This window comes from Mangifera indica, chromosome 8 (assembly GCF_011075055.1).
Source record: "Mangifera indica cultivar Alphonso chromosome 8, CATAS_Mindica_2.1, whole genome shotgun sequence".
NCBI lineage: Eukaryota > Viridiplantae > Streptophyta > Magnoliopsida > Sapindales > Anacardiaceae > Mangifera > Mangifera indica.
The window spans coordinates 10263928-10287833 of record NC_058144.1 but is presented as its reverse complement, the minus strand read 5'-3'; the positions used below and the strand labels follow the sequence as shown (position 1 = coordinate 10287833).

The following is a 23906-nucleotide window of genomic DNA, read 5'->3' as shown; positions in this document are numbered from 1 at the left end:
ACCAAAATATGTCAGGAGTAGTCCTTTCCCTTCGTGCAGACACAAAAATCAACCAATACAGAAAGGTAGTTCATTCTCTCTCCACCTAATTGAAGAAATGTCTCCTCGTTTCATCATCACCACCCACTCCATGATTGTTGAGTTATCAACTAATCCCATTAATTATTATTATTATTAAACTTTCAAGATGTATAAATATATTTACCTTTGTTTTTTGATTTTACATCCCAATTTGTTTGTTTCAAGGGCTTGATTGTTGATGATAAAGGTAGAAGAAATAAGTTGTTTTGATGAAAATCATAGTTAAACAGATTGGTTGAGTGATGAATAACAGAGCTTTACAGCTTGTAACTCAGATTATAGTAATGACTCTTCTTATATCAGTAGTGTTGTTGTTTTTGGGAATCGGAGTATTGATTTTCATTCATATTTGTGTTGTGGGAACAACGTTAAGGAGAAGATTTGGCAATGACAGAAGTGATGAAAGAGGGAGTAATAAAAGCATGTCTCTGCACGACATAGAGAAGCTTCCATGCTTTGATTATATAGCGAAGAGTAAGGGAAGTAGTCCGGTTGATTGCGCTGTTTGCTTGGATAATTTCAAGAAGGGTGATAAGTGCAGGCTGCTGCCGTTCTGCAAGCATAGCTTTCATGCTCAGTGCGTGGACTCATGGCTTCTCAAGAACCCTATTTGTCCGATTTGTCGAAGCGAGGCGGATTCCCGAAGGTTTGGTGAAGACAGCAGCGGTTTCAGTGGTGTTAGTAGTATTGAGTTGAGAAATCATCAGCAGCCAACAGAAAATTTACAAGGGAGTGATATTAGAATTGAGTTGGTGGAGAATAATACCCAGATGATCTCACCAAGAAGCCATGAAAATGATGATCAAATTCATGGTGGTGTTAATGAATCAAGAGAGAATCAAACAAATCTTGTTGCTGTTGGGACGTCTCATGGTGATCAACTGAGTTAAAATCTTGGTATTGTTTAAAGAGATTACTTATAAAAGTTTTAATTGGAATATATATGATCAATTGTTGTGTTAGATAATTAAACTGTGAAAGAGATTACTTATTAAGTAAAGTCATTGTTGTATCAATTTACGCAAATTATAACTAAAAGGGGTTAAGTCTTATTTTAATTTTCTGATGCTTAATCTATTCTGTTCTATTTCCACTGTGATCCTTGTTTTGAATGTTTTTTCTCCGCATCTGTCTTGATTTATATGATTTTTTCGAATAGATTTCTAGAAATGAAAGTTCCCCTATTTAGTTACTGGTAATACTTATTTTGGTTTTAGAAAGCACACCCTCGGTGATAATTGTTTTGGTGGCAATGGATTTGTTGCCCCAGTGAACTATTCAAACTTTTTATATGCGGGGAGTGGATATGGATCTCAAAAATTTTCTGGAATTTTGACACATGCTGTAAAAGCTGCTCTTGAAGATATATTGCTTCATATGCAAAGAATGAATGGAAATTTCAATGGGGTGGATTTGGGCTTCACCACTGGAAGTTTTAGGAGTAGCAGAATTCTGTCTCAAAATCCCTGTGAGATATTGTTGCAGTCTCTTAGAGAATTTATTTCTGAAAGGCAGGGTTTTTTACAAGAAGGTTGGTGTGTTGAATTAAGATGTTCTATGAGCAGTTGTCAACTATATGCTGTTTGCTGTGCCCCAGATGGAAAGACTTTTGAATCAATGTCTGAAGTTGCTTATTATCTGGGTTTGATTTCTAACTACAATTCTATGGATGCTGAAATAAGAACTGAAGGATCTGCTGTGCAGGAAAGGTTGGATCTATCCAAAAGAAGAAAGCTAAGAAGAGCTTTGGTTGTTAATGGTATTGAGCAAAAAAGGATTTGATAAGTATTTAACGAGTTTTCATCCAATTGCGAACCTATTAAGATTTTCGCTTGTAGATCTAATACTATTGAGGATGGTACTGAAGCTGTGAGAGAGGAAAATAGTTTCACTGGATTTCAGCACAATAAGGTAAGTAAACACGTTGCTTGTGCTTCATCTTCTGTTCTTTAGCTTTAATTTATTTTTTTGTTCCATGTTAGTGTGATGATGTGAAAGTAGGGGTTTCAGTAGTTTTTGGAATATCATAATTTTTTTCAGCTTCCTCCTAATGCCTAATTGTTGTCACACTTTTCTTTTGTGGAGTGACTTCCTGTGCAGTTTGGGGCACGTTGATGTGAGCCCTTCATATCATGATGTCAACTGGATCAGTCCTGTTGGCTATACCTTTTGGCATGATAAGATCACTGGGTCTCTTTTTATTTGTGAAGTGCCAGATGGCAGTGCTTCTGGTCCTGATTTTAAGGTCAGAAGGTGTCCATTCCAAATGGATCAACTATCCTGTTTGGGTCAAATCTTGTGCAATTCTCTGGTCTACATTGTGAAGAGAATTGCGATATTGCTCCATATGGTGATGATTATGACATCAATATTCAGATAATTCTTCAGATCCTTGCCCTCCTATGGAGCATGATATCTTGACTTGTCTAGGAAATAGTGTAAATAAAGGTTATGGTGTTTATACATGTGATAATTTACTGCTTGATGCTAATTCCATTCACGAAAAGTCTATAAAGCTTCAAACTGATAGTTTAGAGATTTTCTGCACTTGAAAAGCTATTTGGCTCTCCAGTCTCTGTTAACACACTGTCTGAATTTCAGGGTGATGATAAGTTTGATACAACGAGCAATGTACTTCTGAAGTGGCTGGACCAGGATAGATTTGTGTTAGACACTGAGTTTGTGCATTAAATTATTGAACAGCTCCCTGGTGTTATAGCCTGTTCACTTTACAGATTTCTGAAGGATAGAAGTTACTCAACCTCATCCTTAGCTGTTGGAAATGGACTACTGATTGCAAATAGGAAATTTGGGATAGAAGAAGAAGTATCAGATTGTTCATTTGGAATGCTCAACAAACCTCTGTTGGTTGAAGACCATGATCATTGCCCTCTTGGAAAGGCATTGTGCTTGAGGCTTCCTCACATTATTGGTGATGTTTATCAGGTAACATGTACAATTTGATGTACTGTAGTTATGCAGAACATATATATCTATACTTGGATACACAGTCAAGTTTATAGGATGTGAGACCTTGAACTTTTTGCATATCTTTCCAGGTATGGGAGTTCTTTGGGCGTATTCATGAAAGTTTGGGTCTGAAGGGACCTTTTATGTTGGAGGAACTTGAAGAGGAGCTTATCAACCCATGGTTTGATGGCTCAAGTCCTCTGGCACTGAACCCTCAGGCTTGAAAGAAAGTGACTGTATGGGTGGACAAATGCTATCCTCAAGGGAAAAACCACAGGCATTTATACAGATGGAAACTGGATCAATGAAGGAAGCAGCCCAAGCTAGAATAGCATCTGTTAATTACAGCAGATGTTTTGGTGTGGTTTTGACCAAGGCTCATAGCTTTTTGCTTGGGGCACTAATTTGTGAGCTGCAATTGTTGACTGAAACTTCTATTCTGGAGAGTTGAAATCGAAGCAGGGGAGGAAGAAAGATGCAGATTGCTCAATTTCTCCCTATCAATGAATTTACTTGGCCAGAATTAGCTTGGAGATACATCTTGGCTTTCTTATCCATGGATGTTGGCCTTGACTCTGTGGATATTACTGCTCGTGAAAGTTGTAAAGTGTTTCGCTGCTTACAAGGTGGAGGGGTGCTCTGTGGCTCACTTACTGGAGTTGTTGGGATGGAAGCAGATGCCCTGGTAAGATTGGCTCTTGATTCTTTTGTTGGTATACGCATGCTCTTATTTAACAGAAATTGTTAACACATGATCTAGAGAACATTATTTTAATTTGCTTGATTCCTGCCATCTCCGAGGTTGTAGATGTACTCCTATGATACAATTTGGAAGTTGGAATTGCTAGAAGGTAAGAAATTACCTTTTAAGTTTTTGCTTAACAGTTAGACCGATGCTAACATAGATTTAGAATGAAATTCATTTTTTCATAACGTGGGTTTTAGAAGAATGATTAATATGATATGTTAATAGCAGAGATTAAATTAGAATATACTTTATTTTACAGATATAATGTATTATATGTGAATATTCTTGACGACAAATACCTTGATGGATTACGTGAATGTTCCTCCAGATCATATACAATTTCTTAATTTACTTATTTTTATGGCAATTTTGGTGGAACATTATCCCTGGAAACCCAAATGATAAAATTGGACTTCTTGCTTAAGTTTATTTTGCATAAGCCCACGACTAGAGTTGGATACGAACCGAATCGAACCCAAACATATATTTGCTCGAGTTCGGCTCAATAGAAAATTATGACAATTTGAGTTCGATTCGAGTTTGTCGAATTGAAACTTAGGTAAGTTCGAATTCAATTCGGTGTTTAAGTTTCACAACATTTAATCATTTATAAACTAAAATGGTGATGATACATGAGTGATTCGAGGACACCAAGCAAATTTTGATGATCTACCAACAAGAAATCAACTCAATTTGCCAAATTACATACATAAACATGTAAATACTAATAGATGTAAAATAATATCGTAAACCTTTTACCTATGACAACAACCTTTACATGTGGCCAAGGATGGGACCAAACATTGTAGTTGAAATTGATTCTTCTTTTACATATAGCAATCGTTACAAAATATTTAACCAATATGCAATATATATCAAGTAGAATAATTAGTATTAATTTACTTCTTTCATATCTTCATTATAATCATTGACATTAAAATTGAGATCAGCCTCAATACCTGAGAACTTGATTGCAGCCTTAACATATGCTCTAAAATATCAATATCCATGTTAAAACCTGATAAATTAAAGTTAACTTGTCATAATAATAGCATATACAAAGAAAAGAGAAAGATTGTACCCTTATAGTAAGTAGCAAAGGTTATGTCAAATCCACCTAACAATATCCATATTTTAGAAAAAACAATTGGTACTGCTCTCAATGTGTATATTCAATAACAACCTCATCTATAAGTTCATTTGATGACATGTTTTCAACATATATCCAAAACAACCCATAGGTGGGTAAACAGGGTTTTCAAAGTAAAAAGATGGGAATTTGTGAAAACATCAATCTTTGAGTGGGAATAAGTCATTTGACCTTCTCAATTATGCATTATTATATTTACAAATATTTTTATTTAAACTATTTTATTATATTTATTTATCAATAAAACTATGTGTACCCACTTTGGGTATATAAATATATACATATTTATATGTGTCAGCATGTGATTGGATGATTTTGAATTAAGAATAAAACAATAACCAATCATATGATGACACATATGAGTGTGTATACATTTGTATACCCAAAGTGGGTACATATAGTATTGCTCTTTATTTATTGTATACATATGATTTTATCTTACTTATTAGTTTGCTCCTTTAATTCTTTACTTCTTATTATTTTGACCATTTAAATTGTGTCACAAAAAAATAAATTTCGCTTTAAATAATTATGAAAGTAACCCTAAACAAATGCAATTTGTTGCTTAGCTTAGAATATCCAAACTTGTTATTTAGTCATTAGAAAAGAAAAAAAAAGAAGATAGAATTCATAATTAAAAATATATAATAATTATGATAATAATGATAATGACGAGATGGTCTGTTTGGAATTTAGACTGTGGAGCCGCTAAAAAACCAACTACAGGAATAAAACAATCCCCGACTCCACTATCCAAACACCCAAACAAAACAGTCTTTTACTTACTGCTTGGTTGTCTGTACGGTCCTTTCTTGGTCCCGTTCTTCTCTCTCTCCATTTATCCATACACCCGTGAAAACCCCGCAAGGGAAAAAAAAATTCAAAAAAAAAAAAAAAAGAGAGAACGAAATCTAAGCGGGCAATGTTTACGTTATTAATTACGAAGACGAAACTCCAACTCGGATAATGGAACTGAGCGATTCGACTCGTTCGCCTCTCGGCATCGATCTCAATGAGATACCGACCACTTCTTTGACGGAGAATCCGGCCGATTGCTGGACGGATCCTACGTCGGCGGTGGTGGTTCCAGGCGAGGAGGCTAGGGGCGGAATATGTGGCGCATGCGGAGGGCCCGAAGTGGAGGGATTCGTGGTTGTGTGCGACGGCTGCGAGCGAGGTTTTCACTTGGAGTGTGCTGGAATGCACGGGAGGCAGGCTGTTAATCTGGTTGAGTGGGTGTGTAGCGACTGCGTTGAAAGCGGAGTCAAAAGTAAACGGTGGCCGTTAGGCAAGAGAAAGAGGATTTTGGATATAAACGCTTCTCCGCCTAGCGATGCTGACGGAGACGCTGCTGAGGAGCTGCTCGATGCCAGGTATGTTATGTTCGGTTTTAGCAGTGGTGAATGTTTAAGTTTGAAGTAAGTGTTAGTAGGTTTGTTTTTGGAAAAGCTAGAAGAGAAAGCACGGAACTTTATTTTAGTTCTACTTTGATAGAGTTTATGATGGTCTTTTAAGGTGAAAACCATAATATTTTGGTTACCACATTGGTTTAAGTTTGTAGCAAAAGCTAAAGAATGAAACTTTTGGTGATTTTACTGTCAGTGAGATGTAAATTTATTCATGATGAAGGGGGTTTTCTTATGAGCATAGAGCTAATCTACTTGAATGATTTTATACACACTCCAGTTATTGAATTGCAAATTAAGACCAAAGTCATGAATTTGATACATTATGCATAGATGGTGTTATTAGTTTGTTGAGGCAATTTTACTATACCGCAGACTCCAATTTTACCATACTGGGAGTTTTTTGGTACCTTATTTTGGTGGAGTCGTTGTTATATATATTTAAGCAAATTATAACTGGGAGGGGTTAATTCTTATTTTATTTTTCTCATTCTTAATCTATTCATTTCTATTTCCCCTGTGATCCTTATTTTGAATCTTTTTTCTCTGCATCTGTCTTGATATATGTCATTTTTTTTTTCAATAGATTTCTTGAAATGAAAGTTCTCATATTTAGTTACTGGTAATATTTATTTTGGTTTTAGAAAGCACACCCTGGGTGATAATTCTTTTGGTGGCAATGGATTTGTTGCCCCAGTGAACTATTCAAACTCTTTATATGCGGGGAATGGATATGGATCTCAAATTCTTTCTGGAATTACATCACATGCTGTAAAAACTGGTCTTGAGGATATATTGCTTCATACACAAAGAATGAATGGAAGTTTTGATGGGGTGGATTTGAGCTTTGCCACTGGAAGCCTTAGGAGTACTAGATTTCTGTCTCAAAATCCCAGTGAGGTATTGTTGCAGTCTCTTAGAGAATTTATTTCCGAAAGGCAGGGTTTTTTAGATGAAGGTTGGCATGTTGAATTAAGACGTTCCATGAACAGTTGTCAACCATATGCTGTTTACTGTGCTCCAGATGGAAAGACTTTTGAATCAATATCTGAAGTTGCTTGTTATCTGGGTTTGATTTCTGGCTACAATTCTATGGATGCTGAAATAAGAACCAAAGGATCTGCTGTGCAGGAAAAGTTAGATACACCCAAAAGAAGAAAGCTAAGAAAATCTTTGGTTGTTAATGGTATTGAGGAAAAAAAGGAATTGATAAGTAATTATTGTAACAAGTTTTCATCCAATTGTGAACCTATGAAGATTTTTGCTAGTAGATCTGATACTTTTCTGGATGGTACTGAACCTATAAGAGAGGAAAATGGTTTCACTGGATTTCAGCACAATAAGGTAAGTAAGCATGTTACTTATGTGTCATCTTCTGTTCTCTAGATTTATTTATTTATTTTTTTTGGTCTGTTCCATGCTAGTGTGATGATATAAAATTTGGATTTCACTAATTTTTGGAATATCATAATTTAGTTCAGCTTCCTCTTAATGCCTAATTGTTGTCACACTTTTTTTATCTCAGGAGGGACTTCCTGTGCAGTTTGAAAATTTTCTTGTTATTTCTTTGGGGCATGTTGATGCGAGACCTTCATATCATGATGTCAACTGGATCAGTCCTGTTGGCTATACCTCTTGTTGGCATGATAAGATCACTGGGTCTCTTTTTATTTGTGAAGTGTCAGATGGCGGTGATTCTGGTCCTGTTTTTAAGGTCAGAAGGTGTTCATGCTCTGTGCTGTCCATTCCAGATGGATCAACCATCCTGTTTGGGTCAAATCTTGGGCAATTCTCTGGTCTACTTGATGAAGAAAATTGCAATGTTGCTCCTTATTGTGATGATTATGATAATGACATCAGTATTCAGATAATTCTTTCAGATCCTTGCCCTCCCATGGGGCATGATATCTTGACTTGTCTAGGAAACAGTGAAAACAAAGGTTATGGTCTTTATACTTGTGATAATTTATTTCTTGAAGCTAGTTCCATTCATGAAAAATTTAGAAAGCTTCAAATTGATAGTTTAGGGTTTTGGGATGAAATTGGTGAGATTTCTGTGGAAGATCATTCATCTTCATCAGCATGGAGAGTGATCTCTCAGAAGCTTGTTGATGTTTGCTCTGAGATCTTTAAACAAAAAGGTACTTTAAAGTTTTTCTGCAAGCACATTGAAAACAGAAGGGGGTCACCAAACTGGGATATGATGGGCGAGAAGGACAAAGTGAGGTTTTCTGCTCTTGAAAAGTTTTTTGGCTCTCCAGTTTCCATTAACATACTGTCTGAATTTCAGGGTGATGATAAGTTTGATGCAATGAGCAATGTACTTCTGAAGTGGCTGGACCAGGATAGATTTGGGTTAGACACTGAGTTTGTGCAAGAGATTATTGAACAGCTTCCTGGTGTTAATGCCTGTTCACATTATGAATTTCTGAAGGATAGAAGTAACTACACCTCATCCCTAACTGTTGGAAATGGACTATTGATTGCAAAAAGGAAATTTGGGATAGAAAGCAAGAATGAAGGAGTATCAGATAATTCATTTGGAAAACTTAGCAAACCTCTGTTGGTTGAAGACCGGGATCATTGCCCTCCTGGAAAGGCTTTGTGCTTGAGGCTTCCTCCTTACATTATTGGTGACTTTTATCAGGTATGCATGTATAATTTGATGTGTTCTAGTTATGCAGAGCATATATCTATTTTTGGATACACAATAGAGTTTGTAGGATGTAAAACCTTGAGCTTTTTGCATATCTTTCCAGGTATGGGAGTTCTTTTGGCGTTTTCATGAAATTTTAGGTCTGAAGGAGCATTTTACGTTGGAGGAACTTGAAGAGGAGCTTATCAACCCATGGTTTGATGGCTCAAGTCCTCTTGATAAATCTGAGAAAAAAATCCAGGGAACTGAACCTTCAAGCTTGCAAGAAAGTGACCGTACGGGCGGACAAATGCTATCCTCAAGTGAAAATCCACATGCATTTATACAGATGGAAACTGGATCAATGAAGGAAGCAGCCCAAGCTAGAATCGAATCTGTTAATTACAGCAGATGTTCTGGTGTGGTTTTAACCAAGGCTCATTGCTCTTTGCTTGGAGTCCTAATTAGTGAACTGCAATCCAAGTTGGCTGCAATTATTGACCAAAACTTTGAGTCTGGAGAGTCAAAATCAAAACGGGGGAGGAAGAAAGATGCAGATAGCTTGATTCCTCCTAAGAAGGGTAAGCTCAATATGCTTCCTATCAATGAAATGACTTGGCCAGAATTAGCTCATAGATACATCTTGGCTTTCTTATCCATGGATGGTGTCTTTGACTCGGTGGATATTACTGCTCGTGAAAGTTGTAAAGTGTTTCACTGCTTACAAGGTGATGGAGGGGTGCTCGGTGGCTCACTTACTGGAGTGGTTGGAATGGAAGCAGATGCCTTGGTAAGATTGTCTCTTGGTTCTTTTGTAAGTATACACATGCTCTTATTTAGCAGAAATTTTTAACACATGATCTAGAGAACATTATTTTAATTTGCATGGTTCCTACCATCTCCAAGGTTGTAGATGTACGAATTGGAAGTAGGAATTGCTAGAGGGTACGAAATTAGCTTTCAAGTTTTTGCTTAACGGTTAGACCGATGCTAACATAGATTTAGACTGAAATTTATTTTTCATAACACGGGCTTTAGAAGAATGATTAATGTGATATGTTAGAAGCAGAAATTGAAATTAAATTTTAAAATATACTTGATTTTCCTGAAATAATGTATGGCCTAGACACTAGCTTAATGAAAAAACTTCCCACCTAAAGTTTCTCCATATTATTATTATTAGTAGTAGTTTGATAAGACAGTAAAAGTTTGTAAAAGTCTTGCATTTATCTCAAATAAATTTCAAGGAGAAACATTTATGTACTGATGAGATTTCATACTAGTTCAATAATTCAGCTTTGCATCTTCATTGGTAAAGCAAACAATTGATCTTTTGATTGTATGAAATTTTCCGTCAAATTCACATGTCATTATGATTTTTTCTCCATGTGTTAGTTGTTTCTTTGAGGCACCATACTACTTAGAAAAGTTTCTTGATGACAAATGTAACTATCTTGATGGATATTTATTGAAGATGGATTTATTTCCTTGTTTGATCATGGAGTGGTTAACCAAGATTTCTTTCAAATTGTTGTGCTATTTAGAAAAGATTTTTGATTTTCTAGATGTTTCTATTAGGTTGCTTTCAATTAGAGAAGTTTCTTAATGGGAAATACCACTTACTTGATGAATTTTAATGGATAGGTACACTTGGTTCACCATCAAGAGGTTAGAGGTCCAAATTCCAATGAGGCCACTTATTAATGATATTGTATCTCATAGTTTTTTTTTAATCACTAAAGTCTTAGGTTGGGCTGTATTTGCACTGAAAAGTGTGGCAATGGATTTTTGGTATCACAAAAGTTTAACCTTCTTGATTGTCTGAGCAGGATTCTGTTCTATTTTCTGACATGGTAATGGATTATATGAATGTTCTTCCAAATCATATACAATTTCTAATATTTTTTGTCATACCTTATGTTTCTCTTAAGCTGGTATTATTTAATAAGTTTCTTATGACATATATTACTTTCTTGACTTTAAACATGAATTTATTAAAATTATTACCGTATGAAATTCTCCTCGTAGTTCATGTCTCTTTTAAAATATTTTGTCAATCTAAGATTTAGATTGTATTTCTACAGAATTATAATCACTTCTTATGAGAAATTTGTGCATGGCAAAGTTACCTTTTAACTCAGCATTTGGCAGTGTGATTACCCTAAATGTATATGAATGTTTGCTTTTATTTTCCTTGTGATATATGATGTTTGTCCAGTGACTTCGTCTGTTTAAGCTGTGGTTTAGCTCTTTCCAATATGATCAAGAATTAGGAACCAAAAATAAAAACATACTTACAATGTGTACTAATACTTTGGCTCTTTCAATTTGCAGTTGCTTGCAGAGGCCACACAAAAAATTTTTGGTTGTTTGAACAGAGAAAATGACACACTGACTATTGAAGATGAAGAATCTGAATCATCTGGCTCCTGTGAAACGAAAGTTGTGAGTGATGGCACTGTGCCTGAGTGGGCAAAGGTTCTGGAACCTGTTAGGAAGCTACCGACAAATGTGGGAACCAGAATCAGAAGGTGTGTTCATGAAGCCCTAATGAAAGATCCACCAGATTGGGCAAAAAAAAGATTGGAACATTCAATCAGTAAAGAAATTTATAAAGGCAATGCGTCAGGACCAACGAAGGTGCTGTTTGCTGTAACTTTATCTTCTGTGCAATTTTAAGGAAAAGTATTTATAATCTGCTGCTTTTCTGTTTTATTTTGTGGTGTATGCTGGTACTCTTTTTTGCAGATCAATGTCATTAAATATATCTTTCTTCATTTTTGCATTTAAGATACCATTTGTTTGTTGATTTCCATTTGATTATATGATTAAGTTCTGTAAAATTCTTATAAATAAAGAATATTATTACTAATACTGAACTAATTGATAGAATATGTCCTTTTTCAATGCAAACCTTTTTCTATGTTTTGACAAAATCACCTATCTGTTTTTGTATCTAAAGTTCTGTGCTATGGTGCATTTCACAATAGAATGCATGTAGTTTGGGGAGGGGTCAAATGCCTTGGGTGGCCAAAATTGATTCATTCTTGCTTAAGCCACCCAAATCACTTTTGTCTCATATATTTCATTTCAGCAAGTTGAGAGAGTATTTATTCATTCCTCATAAAAAAAAGTTGAAGAGTATACATTCTTTAAAAGAGGCTGTTCTTGGTCTTAATTCTTTTTTTAAACCAAAAATTTCTTCTACCTTGTATACTCATCATATTCTGAACCTAGGCCACTACTGTACTCTGTAAGCTTAGCTGTTGGGAAGCTTGTAAGATATAATGGGTGGCCCATTGGATTTGAGACCTCCAGTTGAAACTAAGAACTTTTACCACTAAGCTCACCCCTTCATGTTGTCTTAAGCGTAATTGATTTTCTGCTTCCTGTACTTTTTTTTCTTAGTTTTTACAGGTATCTTATCATATATCATATTCTAAATCGATAAAAAAGAATTGTATGTCTCTGAAGTTGGAGTTATCATTTTGAATTGTTTTATTTTTTTCTTTACAAAACATCCATTTAGCAGTTCTTCTGTACAGTTTTCTTTATATATTGGTTCTGTTATTTTTATTCCATTATCTATTAATAATCAGAGACAATTCAGAGTCTCATACTTTTTTACTGTTGATTTGAATACAGAAAGCCGTTCTTTCAGTGCTGGCAGATGTTCAGAACAAAGAATTGCCACAAAAAAAATATGATAAGAAAACAAAGAGAAAGACTGTCCTATCCATATTTGACATTATAATGAAACAATGTCGTATTGTGTTACGCCGTGCTGCTGCTGCAGATGATGGAAAAGTTTTCTGTAATTTACTGGGAAGAAAGTTGAGTTCTATTGATAATGATGATGAGGGGCTACTTGGGTCGCCTGGCATGGTATCTCGTCCTCTGGATTTTAGGACTATTGATATGAGATTGGCAGTTGGGGCTTATCATGGATCACATGAATCTTGTCTTGAGGACATACGGGAGGTCTGGCTATGACTATAGTTTTTCATTTTCTTTTGACTTTGCAAAGTTTTTCCAATGCATATTGGTTGATTTCCTTTGAGTTCCTGTCTTCATGATTGATGATGTCCTGTGTCCATTTCACATATTAAAAGTCGGCATGAGTTAGACTGCAAACTTGGTTGTATATTAATGTGATAAGTGAAGCTTCTTGTTTGGCAATGTGATTTATCGTCTTTTAGCCTGAAAGATTGGAAATGAACGATGTTTTTTTGAATGCTGATAAATATATGGGAGGATTATTATGAACTAATATTGATTTCTCAACATTTTGTTTTCTGTTGAGTTTAAATATTCTAGCTTGATGATCACATAAACAATTTTGTCGGGAAGGTATTTAATTTCTAAATTTAAGAACCACACCTGCTGTATTGTTATTGTTTAACGCTTGTCTTGAATCACATTAGTGTGTTCTTATGATGTTGGACTTTCAGGGGCTTTTTTAGGTTAGGTCTATGTTGGTTTGATGGAATATGTGGATATGCCGGCTTGTAAAACGAAATAACCATTGCATTAACCTGGCAGTTATGGAATAATGTGCGATTGGCGTATGGGGATCAGCCTGATTTGGTTGATTTGGCTGAGAAATTATCCCAAATTTTTGAAGCATTGTATGAAAAGGAGGTTTGTATTTCTTTCTGTCCATTCCAATTATTTGAAATTGTTTGTCATTGTTTTTTGTATGAGAGCATATGGATTGGTGTTTCACTAATGCTGCCCCCAATTGTTAATGTTTGAATTTCCCTGTAGTACCAAAGAAGCAGAGATAGAAACAGTGGTTTTAGCCATGATGAACAAGTTGTGCACAAAAATATAAAGGAACTCTGTTCTTTTGTTTCTGCCCAAATCACCGAAAAAGTAGCTAAAAAACTGCAGCTTCATAAAATTTTGACCTTTTCTCCTTAACCCAAACCATAAACTTGTTTTTAAAGAAAATCAGTAAAAGAGGCTGGAATGACCCACAGAAACCTGTTTTCTTTTCCGGGGACTGAGCTTCTTATAGAGCAAGCAATGGATTAAAACTATGATTTTAATATTTCATTGTCATTTGCCTGTATATTTTAGCTTGGATATTAAGGATGAATTTTAAGACTGCATTAGGAATGCTTTACCTTATGAATTGGCAACCAACTCAATGAAAACATTAAAAGAGATCAAGTGTCTTCTATTTGAAAAAGTTTTCTGAGGTGTAGAGAAGTAAGCGAAAATATGTTACAATTTTTTTGAAGAGTGAAGTCATGGAAAGAAGTAAATGTTTTAATTAAACACAACATGATTCTTCAAAATTTTGTTTTTTTATAGTAATAAACAAATAGGAAATGCATGTTGTATACTCAAAAAATGATTTACTGAAATGCTTTAAGTAAGTCCTTAAATGTCAAAGATTTTGGACTATATTTTCACTTCACAGAAGTAATAGGAAAATAATTCATCCTCTACATATGAATTAAATGGATGTTATGCTCCCTGTGTTCCTGGCTGCCCACTTTTTGCACATCAGTGTTTTTTATCTTTCTTTTTTATTTTTTTAGCTGTTTAATGTTTCTTGTGTTGCAGGTAGTCCCCCTGGTTCAGAAACTTGTGGAGTATGCAAAATCAGAATGCTTAGATGCTGAAGCAAAACGAGAAATAAACGATATTATTGCTCTCACAAGCAAGGTTCCAAAAGCTCCCTGGGATGAAGGAGTCTGCAAAGTATGTGGGGTAGATAAAGATGATGATAGTGTTCTTCTATGTGATACTTGTGATGCTGAGTATCATACTTATTGCTTGGATCCTCCACTTGCACGGATTCCTGGAGGGAACTGGTATTGTCCGTCTTGTGTTGTCAGTAACGATATGCTTCAGGATTTATCAAGAAGTTCTGAAGTCAGTGTTCGAAGCAGAGGAAAGAAACACAAGGGAGAAGTGACTCATGTGTACTTGGAGAAACTCAGGCATTTAACTGCTGTAATGGAAGAAAAAGATTATTGGGAATACAATGTAGATGAGGTTTGCCTTTTGAATCCTTCTCATATATCCATTTTAGTCTTAGCTGTTATCTGATTGAAAACCCTAGACCTCTGTTTTGATTTTATTCCAACTTGTTTATAGACTAGTTGGCCTTTTCTTATTTTGCATAGCTAGTGATCATTCACTTTAGTCATTGGTCAATTTTGTTTGGATTTGTAGTTTCGTAATGCTTATTATATATAGTGTATGAATTGCCATACTGTTTTTGCTATGTTTCTATGTTTTTTCTTATTTTATTTTATGAGTTCTTTTTATTACTTCTCTTACATCTAGATTCATGATGTTTGTTTTTGTTACGATTCTAGTGTAAGATATGAGATTTGAATCCTATATCGAAAAAAATGGGCTTCCAGTGTGGGGTATATATGACGTTGGGCTTTCTAATCTCAACAGTTAGCTTTTGGGGTGTGGTTTTCCTAAGGTTCATATCAATTTATGTGATCTGTAAATTCTTTGCTATCACTGGCTTGGAACTGGGGTCAACCTTGTTTTATGCATATGTGCATAAGTGCAGAATGGTCTGTTTTTGGGTCTCTGTCTTTTAGTTGAATTTGATAGCATTTCTATTGTTATGGTGATGGAATTTGAGGAAAACTATATTGTTTATTTTGCATTTTTTGCTTGTGTTAGTTCTGGGTTCTTCTATGCTTTTTATAGCACATTTATCCTCTTTCTGTTTTAGAAGTGTGGTTAATGGAGCTTGTTTTCTTTTTATGGATGCAGAGAACCTTCCTTCTTAAGTTTTTATGTGATGAGTTACTTAATTCAGCTCTTATTCGTCAACATCTTGAGCAATGTGCTGAAACAACTGCTGAAATACAGCACAAATTGCGTTCTTTTTTTGCTGAATGGAAAAATTTAAAGTCTAGGGAAGAAATGGTGGCTGCAAGAGTTGCAAAAGTGGAGACAAATATGCTTAATGCAGTTGGAAACGTTGAGGGGCCTGCTACTACTATTAGAAACAATGGCAAATTTATGGGACAGCCGCAGGGCTCAAGTAGCAGAAATAATGGCTTTATTTTCTTCTCTGATGATGTACATCCAGCAGAGGGTGGTCAACAGGAATCCGAGCTTAATGATTCCAATAAGCACCCATATCTCTTGTATTCAGAGAAGGGTTATAACTGTGACAACCAATATGTGAACCCTGCAGATACTGAAGATAAAATAAAAGATCATCATGCTGTTTTTGATGACAGTAGAATACCTTCTCAAAATAATGATTTATTTAAACAAAATGAGCTCCCTTTATCAAATACTTCTCCGCAAGATGATGCCAGTAGAGAAATCCATTTAAAGGAAAGCGAACAAAATTTGAGGGGGGAAATTTCAACTGAAATACCATCTTCAGATCATCAGGGACTGTCTTCACCCTCAAAATTGATGACCCCTCAAGTAGCTCATGAAGAGCCATCTGTTGTCACAAATGAGTCACAAGCCTACAATCTTGAGTTGAACACCATCAAGAGTGACATATTTGTTCTACAAGATTCAATTACCACCACTGAATCACAGCTTTTGAAGCTAACATCTAGAAGGGAGTTTTTGGGCAGTGATTCTATTGGTCGGTTATATTGGGTTTCAGCTATGCCTGGTATGTATCCTGGGGTTATTGTTGATGGGAGTTTTGCATTGCATCACGGAAGAAAAAGGCTGGATTTTCAAAAGCAAACAGACAAAAACTCAATCTTGCAGACTTCCACTTCATCATATACAGGTACTCTTTTGAATTCGGAGGGCTCGAAAGCTTCCCGCCCCTTTTCCTATGATCCTAATGTGACTATGGCTAGTCCACAATGGGTTTTTTATCAGACTGATGCTGAAGTTGAAGAATTGATTCAATGGTTGAAGGACAATGACCCAAAAGAAAGGGAACTGAAAGAGTCTATTCTGCATTGGCGAAGGCTAAGATTCCTGGATCCTGAACAATGTAAAAACCAAGTGCAAGATGACTGCCAAAGTTGTTTGGGAACACCCACTAGTAGTGAAAAAACTGTACTTATTGATTATCTTGTTACTAAGGCAGCCGTGTTGCTGCAGAAGAAGTATGGTCCTTGCTTTGTTTCAGAAATCACTGAAATCATGAAGAGGCGGGGAAAAAAGACAAGAATCACTAGTGAAGATAGAATGTATCGCTGTGAATGCTTAGAACCAATTTGGCCTTCCAGAAACCACTGCCTCTCTTGTCACAGAACTTTTTTCACTGATGTTGAATTTGAGGATCATAATGATATTAGGTGCTGTTCAGCTTCTCCAGTGTTTGAGAAGGGCAAAGAGATAAATAATTATATGAAAGGGAATATGAAATCTGGCATACCAGCGGAGGCATGCACTTCTGAAATGGATGTTGAAACTTCTAAAAGTGGGTGCAATGAAAGGGCCTCTCGATTGACAATGTTCCAAAACGAAGGGTTAGTGTGCCCTTTTGACTTTGAGGAAACAAGTTTCAAGTTTATAACAAAAGATTCTAATAAAGAACTGATACAGGAAATTGGTTTCATTGGTTCAGAAGGAATCCCCTCGCTTGTTCCATCTGCATCTCCTTTCCTGAGTGACCCTACTTTAATGTTAATATCTCCTCAGAAAGGGGTAGTTGGTGCAGGGGATGAGTTGAAGGCTGGCAAGAGACTGTTATCTGCAGAAGGAAACAAGTCTAAGGCTAATGCTGGCAATAACAACATCACAGATTATTCTTTTAGACAATCTGCTGCACGTGGTATACCTGGAGTACTTAAAAGTAATAAACCAGCCTTGGGATGTTCTAAACGGAGAGATAAAAGATCTGTTTCAAATAGACAATTTTGTGAGGTTGGGTTTGCTCACTGTTGTGTAGTTCCCCAGTCTTCATTGAGGCCATTAATTGGTAAAGTGTCACAAATAATGAGGCAGCTCAAGATTAATTTACTAGATATGGAAGCTGCACTCCCTGAAGCTGCTCTGAGACCTTCAAAGGCCCATGCTGAAAGGAGGTGGGCTTGGTGTGCGTTTGTTAAATCTGCAGAAACAATATATGAGGTTAGTTTCATTTCCTTGTTATTATTTCGGTACTTTGTACAGTGTTAATTGCTGTCTCAGTCCATATTTATGGTGTCTGATAAAATATTTATGATTACTGTAGAAATTATATGCTTTTTGAAAGTTCTTGCTTAGTTTATCTCATTGAGGTTATTGAAAGAGTTGCCTGCCACATTTTTCATTAGATTTGGCTTGGAAGTATGCTTTCATTGCAATGGGAAGAGGAACTTCTAAAATTTTCTAATTTAACACAATACACTTGCTGGTCAGACCACCATCTGAAATTTTCTATTGTAGGGTACACAATGATGTCCTTTTCTTTTTTGCCTGGAGTTAATGAGATAGAAAACTTTTCTATTGTTGGGTGCACGATCATTTCATTTTCCATTTTGCCTGGAGATAATGAGATAGGAAACTTGACTTTTGGTTCAAAAATATGATTCATGTTTTCCACATGTCCACAAGATTTAAGTATGAGACTGTTTGGGCTGACTTAGCTATGTTAGTCAATATTTTCACAATAGATCGATGGTGTAAATTCAACCCATAACTTCTGATCTGAAAACATGCTTATAACTTGTACATTGTTATTTTAACCGATTATTGATCCTTTTGTCTTTTTATTACCTTTCTTGCTTTACTGTTTGATATAATAAAGAGGTACTAGAAACTTGTGTAATGATTGTTTATTCTCTCTTAAAGTTCCTCAATCATTAGTTGTTCTTCTAATGCATGGATTTGTTGAGACTTTAATATTTTTTTATTTCTTCTCTATCAGATGGTCCAGGCTACAATTATATTAGAAGACATGATCAAGTCTGAGTATCTGAGGAATGAGTGGTGGTATTGGTCATCATTCTCAGCAGCTGCCAAAACATCCACTATGTCTGCTCTTGCTTTACGGATATACTCCCTTGATGCAGCCATTGTTTATGAGAAGTCCTTATCCAATTCCAATGAAATTGACAATTTGAAGCTCAGCAGCATACTGGAGCATAAGTCACTGGCCAGTTCAGAATTGGCAGAAAAGTTCAGGGTAAGCCGAAAATCTAACAAGAAGCACAAGGAACCAGATGGTTGATTTAAGGATCTATGGATTCTGAATTTATTGGGAGAGATAATCCTGAAAATGATCCTGGTGCCAATGGAAGGTGACAGTCAGCCTGTGTTGTAATAATACAGAAGGTTCCTATAATCGAGACCACATTTGTGTCTATTGGTCAAATTAATCATGAGGATGATTTGGGAACAAAAGGCAACGCTGCCACTGCTGCTGTTGCTTCTGGTGCGTGTATATAAAGCTAACAATACTAACTTGGATTTGGAAGCAGAGTCCTAAAGATCTTTTTCTGATGTTGTATCCTTGAGGACTAGTGGATTAGTCAGAATGCTTCCAATTTTGGACTGCTTTTTGCTTCAGTGTTTAGAATTGTTCTTAGAATGACAGCAAAATAGAAGAAAATTCTCTTAGACCAGCACGATCGATATACATATACAAGATGAATTAGTTGAAATGGAAAAGATGTAAGAGAAAATAAAACTGCGCAGAGTGGCAACTTCATTCTCTATTTCTGTGTCTGCTTTCCCCATCCCTCGTGTTTTTTTCATTCATCTGTTGTTTGCAAACTTGGCATAAAGTAGGAAGAGTGAAATTCATTCCTTACTTTGCCTGAGGTTACTTGTGTTTGCTTGCATAGAAATTAAATGGTGGAATCTGACATTTTAGTCTCCTATTCTAACTCTGTATAGTTCGAAAGTCCTAAAGATTATTTTCCCTAGGAACTTTAGCTAAGAGGGATACAATTGTTCTTCAAAAACTAAGAGCCCAATGTTTATACCAAATAAGTAACATTTCTATCATTGTGATCTGCATGTAGCCAGACATCATAAAGTTATAGGCACAGAAATTGGGCATAGGCATATGACTATAATCTATCTTTTTTAGGACTATTTATTCTCTATATTCTACTTAGAATTCATTGTTATTTCTTTATTTGTGTATGGTGGATAGAGTTTCAATAATTTATTTAAAGATTTATCCACCCAGTACGGTTATATGCTTGTCTGGGACTGGGAGGCTGACTTCGTGATTACAGAATTTGGAGATACCCAAGTTTTTTCATTTATGCCCTTGTTATATCTTTCTTTACCCAAAATTCTTTCTTCTTATCTTCATCAGTATCACCATGACATTGGCTTTTCTTTATTATAATTTTTTACTTACCAATCGAAGTCCACCGAAAAAGGATTGGGAATATCCTGGAATTGGGTACATTTGTGCCAATCAGGATTATGGAAGTACACGTCAACAAAAATAAAAAAGGAAGCGAATAGTAGGAATTAATCTTAAAGTCTATTGTAAGTGGGAAGTGGTGGCCTAAAACAAAAGGGAAATTTTATGTGTTAGTGAATATTAGATTAAATTTTTTTTTATGATTTTTTAAATTTAAAAAAGATAATTTATTTGTTTAATATGATTGATTGGACCGTAAAAACAGTTTGACTCGGGATTTTTATTTAAAAAAAAAAAGTTAGAAATGGTGTAATGATGCGTGGTGTGTTGACAGTTACTCCCCACCTTAAGTTCTCCGACTTGAAGTAGGTTGGATTTGGTCTTGGCCGCCCATTAATAAAGGACGTGACATCACTTTATTGTATATTTTTTTATAGCAGCATAATTGTCATACAGCACAAGATCCTATTGACTTTAACACAGTTTTTTTCATACCAAGCCCCGTAAATCCACTTACAAAGCCATTACTCTAAAATATTTGCAACAGTTGAGTAACAAAGTTTGATTAGTGATCCTATGATGGCCACATCCACCACTCCAATGGCTCCTCAGCCTGCTGATTCTGAGCACCCAAAAACACATCGAGGAAGTAACTCTGGCCGTCATCACTGCCATCATCCTCCTCTGATTGAACCCCCTCAATGGCCCCAATGCATCCAGTGTATTCATCATTTGGAAAATATGAAATCGAATCGCCACTCTCCACAATCTGTGGATAATCCTCATCAACCACTGCACTTCCACCACTGCCGGAACTCACCCCATCTTCAGTCTTATTGCTCAGTTGGGCTACTAAAACTTGTGCCATTTCTGTTGCCACTGCCTCATTCTTTTTCCCTTCCTTATTATTCTCTTCTGTTTCTCCAAGTTTCTCAGTTAAAGAAACCACCTAGAGTTCAAGTTAAAGTTATATTAATAAACCACTAAGAAAATAACAAACCCACAGGTAGAATTTGTTGAGATATGAGTGCCCATATTTGAAGTCATTTTGTTGTTTGGGGAATAACAAAGGAAGATTACATCGAGAAAGGCAAAAGTATATTCTTCTTTATATGGCTTTAAAAACCCTATCTTTTAAATCAAAGTGGGGTTTAGATTCTTTAGAACATATGCTAGATTTGAAAACACATGTTTTTTTGCCTATGAAGTCGAATCTCATGTATAGGACGTCCCATTCATACAAGCTTAGGTGTCTCCTAATCTGGAAGACATAAAAAATCTTTATACTTTTTTCAGTAATTTGTTTGATTAGAATTAGCAATATACCTGAGATTTTAGATTCTCATTCTCCTTGAAAATGGTGTCATAGTTAGAGAGGAGAGCATCGTAAGAAGCTTTAAGGAGATCGTAATCTCTCTCAAGTTGCTTGGTCTTCCACCGAGCGCGGCGGTTCTGGAACCAAACAGCCACCTGTCTCGGCTGCAATCCCAGCTTCTTAGCCAACTGGATCTTCCGTTCTGGCTCCAGTTTGTTCTCTTCCTCAAAACTCTTCTCCAGCAGATTCACCTGATTAACATAACATCACATCACATCATCAAAATTAATAATTAGAATTACCCACTCATCAAGTCGGATTTATATGATATGCTTTTCATTTGGTTGTTGAGACAAATTTATTAGGTCAACTGGCTTCATCAGGTGCCCAAAAAAATAACACTCAATCTTGTTGACTTCTCCTTTCCTTACCTTTCTTCTTAAAAACTAAATGAACCAAATCTGGTTCTGTATCCGTACGTAGTAAGGTAGATTCTTTTTCCAAAAGAGAATAAAAAAATGAAAATAACTTTATGCCGATAAGCTAGGCTTAGATATTGATCTTAAAGAAATAAAATTGAAGCAAATTTAAAGTTGTGATCGAGTAGAAATTAAGCAACCTGCTCAGCAGATAACCGGCGCTTTTTCTCCGGTGACTGTTCGTCATAATAGCAGTCATCGAACAAGTCATCTGGTGATGTGAAGAAAGGTCGCCTCTTTGAGCTGTCCTCAATGCTCATCATCGATGTTGCTCCTTTGATCATAATCATATACAATTAAACCAAACAAAATTTAAACATATTAGTAGCCAAATAGAAGTTGAAACTCCAAAATTCAAGATTGTTTTTTTAATCTGTTTTCTGAGATTCTAAACGATGGATAATGAACCCCCACGAAAAATAATAATAATAATAAGCAAGCTTTTTATCTTCTTCTACTGTCATGAAGACATGAAGAAACGGAGTCAAAGAATGAGATACAGAAAAATACAAAACTAGATCATCATCATCATCAATCATTAATAAACAATCCAAAAAATCAAAATGATTACCTCGAAATAAGGAATCACCTTTGCCGAGGAAAAACATGTTGCCATGGCAGGCTACAGAAGGGTTGAAGAAAATCCGTCCAGACTCCATGAAAAAACCTTGCAAGTTATCTCTTTGATCACTCTACGTATTATATCAGTACGCAAGTATATATCCTCGTTTCTCTGGCCGCAGCTCTCAACACAAAAACAATATAAAAGGGGTGGTTGTGAGTGGACAACCACGACGACGATGATGAGAAGTATATTTAAACAATAATAATTAAAGATTAGAAAATCATGAGCTTGTGACGGAAGAAGCTAGTAGTCCACAGCAACCTCGCCGGAGTTTCCAAGGGACATATACAAAATCCCATCACACCACCACCAACCTTACCCAGCTCAGAGTAAAAATTTTTATTTTTTCTCAGGGTTAGTGAACGAAACCAAACAAGGAGAAGTTTGTTTGGCAAAGAGTTTTGGGGTTTGGACGTGACCGGAAGTTTTTGAGTGCCGGCGAGCGAGAGAGAGAGAGAGAGAGAGAGAGAGAGGAAGAGGAGGAGAGTTGTGTTTTTTGCATCTGTCGGATTTTATATTCATCCTTACATTTTAAAATGACTGTAATGCCCTTATATAATTATTCTTTTTCTAGATTGATGCTTGCTTCATTTGAGAAATTTGAAGTATAAGAGTAGTTCACTCATTATCAAACTGTTAATTAAATAAGGAAAATTGATTAAAATTAAGAGGTTTTATACAAAATTGGTCAATATTTTAAAGGTTATATGGATATAAACCCTAAATCCTATCACATGTTTATTATTGGTTTAGTTCAAATAAAGATTAGTACGATATTTATTATATTTTTCTTATGTGCATTGAAGACATTAACAAGAAATGACACTAAAACCTTTAATGACTAACTCTGTTAATGATCTGAACTTTCATCGAACTAAATCCTTTATTCAAACTTACAACTAAACTATAAAGATGTCAACATAACCGTAAATATAGCCCTCTAAACTATGATCAATAGTAATGAGCTCTAGTGTTTGGAGCTTAGGAGTTGAGGGCGTAATAGCTGGGGGCTCAATAGCTAGGTAAATCACTTCATATGTGGGTGGGAAATCATTTGTCCTTCGTAGAACACCCCTGTCAGAAGATGAAGTGCAGAACAAAGTTATCGTGTGGGCATCGGTCATGCCCATATACTCTATAATGTATGCATACCAAGTTTCACCCTTCAATGACAAAGATACGACCAAAAAAAAATTTACATTATTGTTTTTGTTGTTGT

At 35.7% G+C, this 23906-nt stretch overlaps 3 protein-coding genes and 1 long non-coding RNA gene across 7 annotated transcripts; 3 read left to right on the top strand and 1 right to left on the bottom strand.

The window, feature by feature from the left end:
- LOC123224563 (E3 ubiquitin-protein ligase ATL23-like) lies at nucleotides 1-1139 on the top strand. Its single transcript, XM_044648291.1, has one exon. The coding sequence runs from the start codon at nucleotides 324-326 to the stop codon at nucleotides 969-971; it is 648 nt and encodes a 215-aa protein (XP_044504226.1). The 5' UTR covers nucleotides 1-323; the 3' UTR covers nucleotides 972-1139.
- Nucleotides 1140-1298: 159 nt separating this feature from the next.
- On the top strand, nucleotides 1299-3933 carry LOC123224564. The gene is made up of 3 exons (XR_006503991.1): nucleotides 1299-1992; nucleotides 2683-3027; nucleotides 3141-3933. It is a non-coding gene; the product is annotated as an uncharacterized LOC123224564 (long non-coding RNA).
- A 1768-nt stretch (nucleotides 3934-5701) lies between these two features.
- Nucleotides 5702-19768, top strand: LOC123224562 (methyl-CpG-binding domain-containing protein 9-like). 3 transcript variants are annotated; one of them, XM_044648289.1, is made up of 10 exons: nucleotides 5702-6322; nucleotides 7000-7699; nucleotides 7881-9002; nucleotides 9115-9780; nucleotides 11325-11630; nucleotides 12636-12971; nucleotides 13533-13631; nucleotides 14565-14999; nucleotides 15744-18035; nucleotides 18814-19768. In XM_044648289.1, the coding sequence occupies exons 1-10, from the start codon at nucleotides 5916-5918 to the stop codon at nucleotides 19114-19116; spliced, it is 6666 nt and encodes a 2221-aa protein (XP_044504224.1). In that variant the 5' UTR covers nucleotides 5702-5915; the 3' UTR covers nucleotides 19117-19768. The 3 variants fall into 3 exon arrangements, with proteins under 3 accessions (XP_044504224.1, XP_044504223.1, XP_044504225.1); XM_044648288.1 differs by having other exon boundaries at nucleotides 9115-9804; XM_044648290.1 differs by having other exon boundaries at nucleotides 6147-6322; nucleotides 7053-7699; nucleotides 9115-9804.
- An 893-nt stretch (nucleotides 19769-20661) lies between these two features.
- On the bottom strand, nucleotides 20662-23158 carry LOC123223106 (homeobox-leucine zipper protein HAT5-like). 2 transcript variants are annotated; one of them, XM_044646181.1, is made up of 4 exons: nucleotides 22634-23158; nucleotides 22203-22336; nucleotides 21595-21834; nucleotides 20662-21217 (listed from the first exon to the last, which is right to left on the bottom strand). In XM_044646181.1, exons 1-4 carry the CDS (start codon nucleotides 22719-22721, stop codon nucleotides 20843-20845), a joined length of 837 nt encoding a protein of 278 aa, XP_044502116.1. In that variant the 5' UTR covers nucleotides 22722-23158; the 3' UTR covers nucleotides 20662-20842. The 2 variants fall into 2 exon arrangements, with proteins under 2 accessions (XP_044502116.1, XP_044502117.1); XM_044646182.1 differs by having other exon boundaries at nucleotides 22652-23158.
- Nucleotides 23159-23906: the final 748 nt, after the last annotated feature.

Excerpts from the sequence above, each read along its gene's own strand:
- LOC123224563 (XM_044648291.1), top strand. The coding sequence starts at position 324 with ATGAATAACAGAGCTTTACAGCTTGTAACTCAGATTATAGTAATGACT.
- LOC123223106 (XM_044646181.1), bottom strand. The coding sequence starts at position 22,721 with ATGGAGTCTGGACGGATTTTCTTCAACCCTTCTGTAGCCTGCCATGGC. Across the intron at positions 22,337-22,633 it reads AGGTGATTCCTTATTTCGAG|GAGCAACATCGATGATGAGC; the intron begins GTAATCATTTTG and ends TTATGATCAAAG. Across the intron at positions 21,835-22,202 it reads GCCGGTTATCTGCTGAGCAG|GTGAATCTGCTGGAGAAGAG; the intron begins GTTGCTTAATTT and ends TATGTTAATCAG.
- LOC123224562 (XM_044648288.1), top strand. The coding sequence starts at position 5,916 with ATGGAACTGAGCGATTCGACTCGTTCGCCTCTCGGCATCGATCTCAAT. Across the intron at positions 7,700-7,880 it reads CTGGATTTCAGCACAATAAG|GAGGGACTTCCTGTGCAGTT; the intron begins GTAAGTAAGCAT and ends TTTTTATCTCAG. Across the intron at positions 12,972-13,532 it reads GTCTTGAGGACATACGGGAG|TTATGGAATAATGTGCGATT; the intron begins GTCTGGCTATGA and ends TTAACCTGGCAG.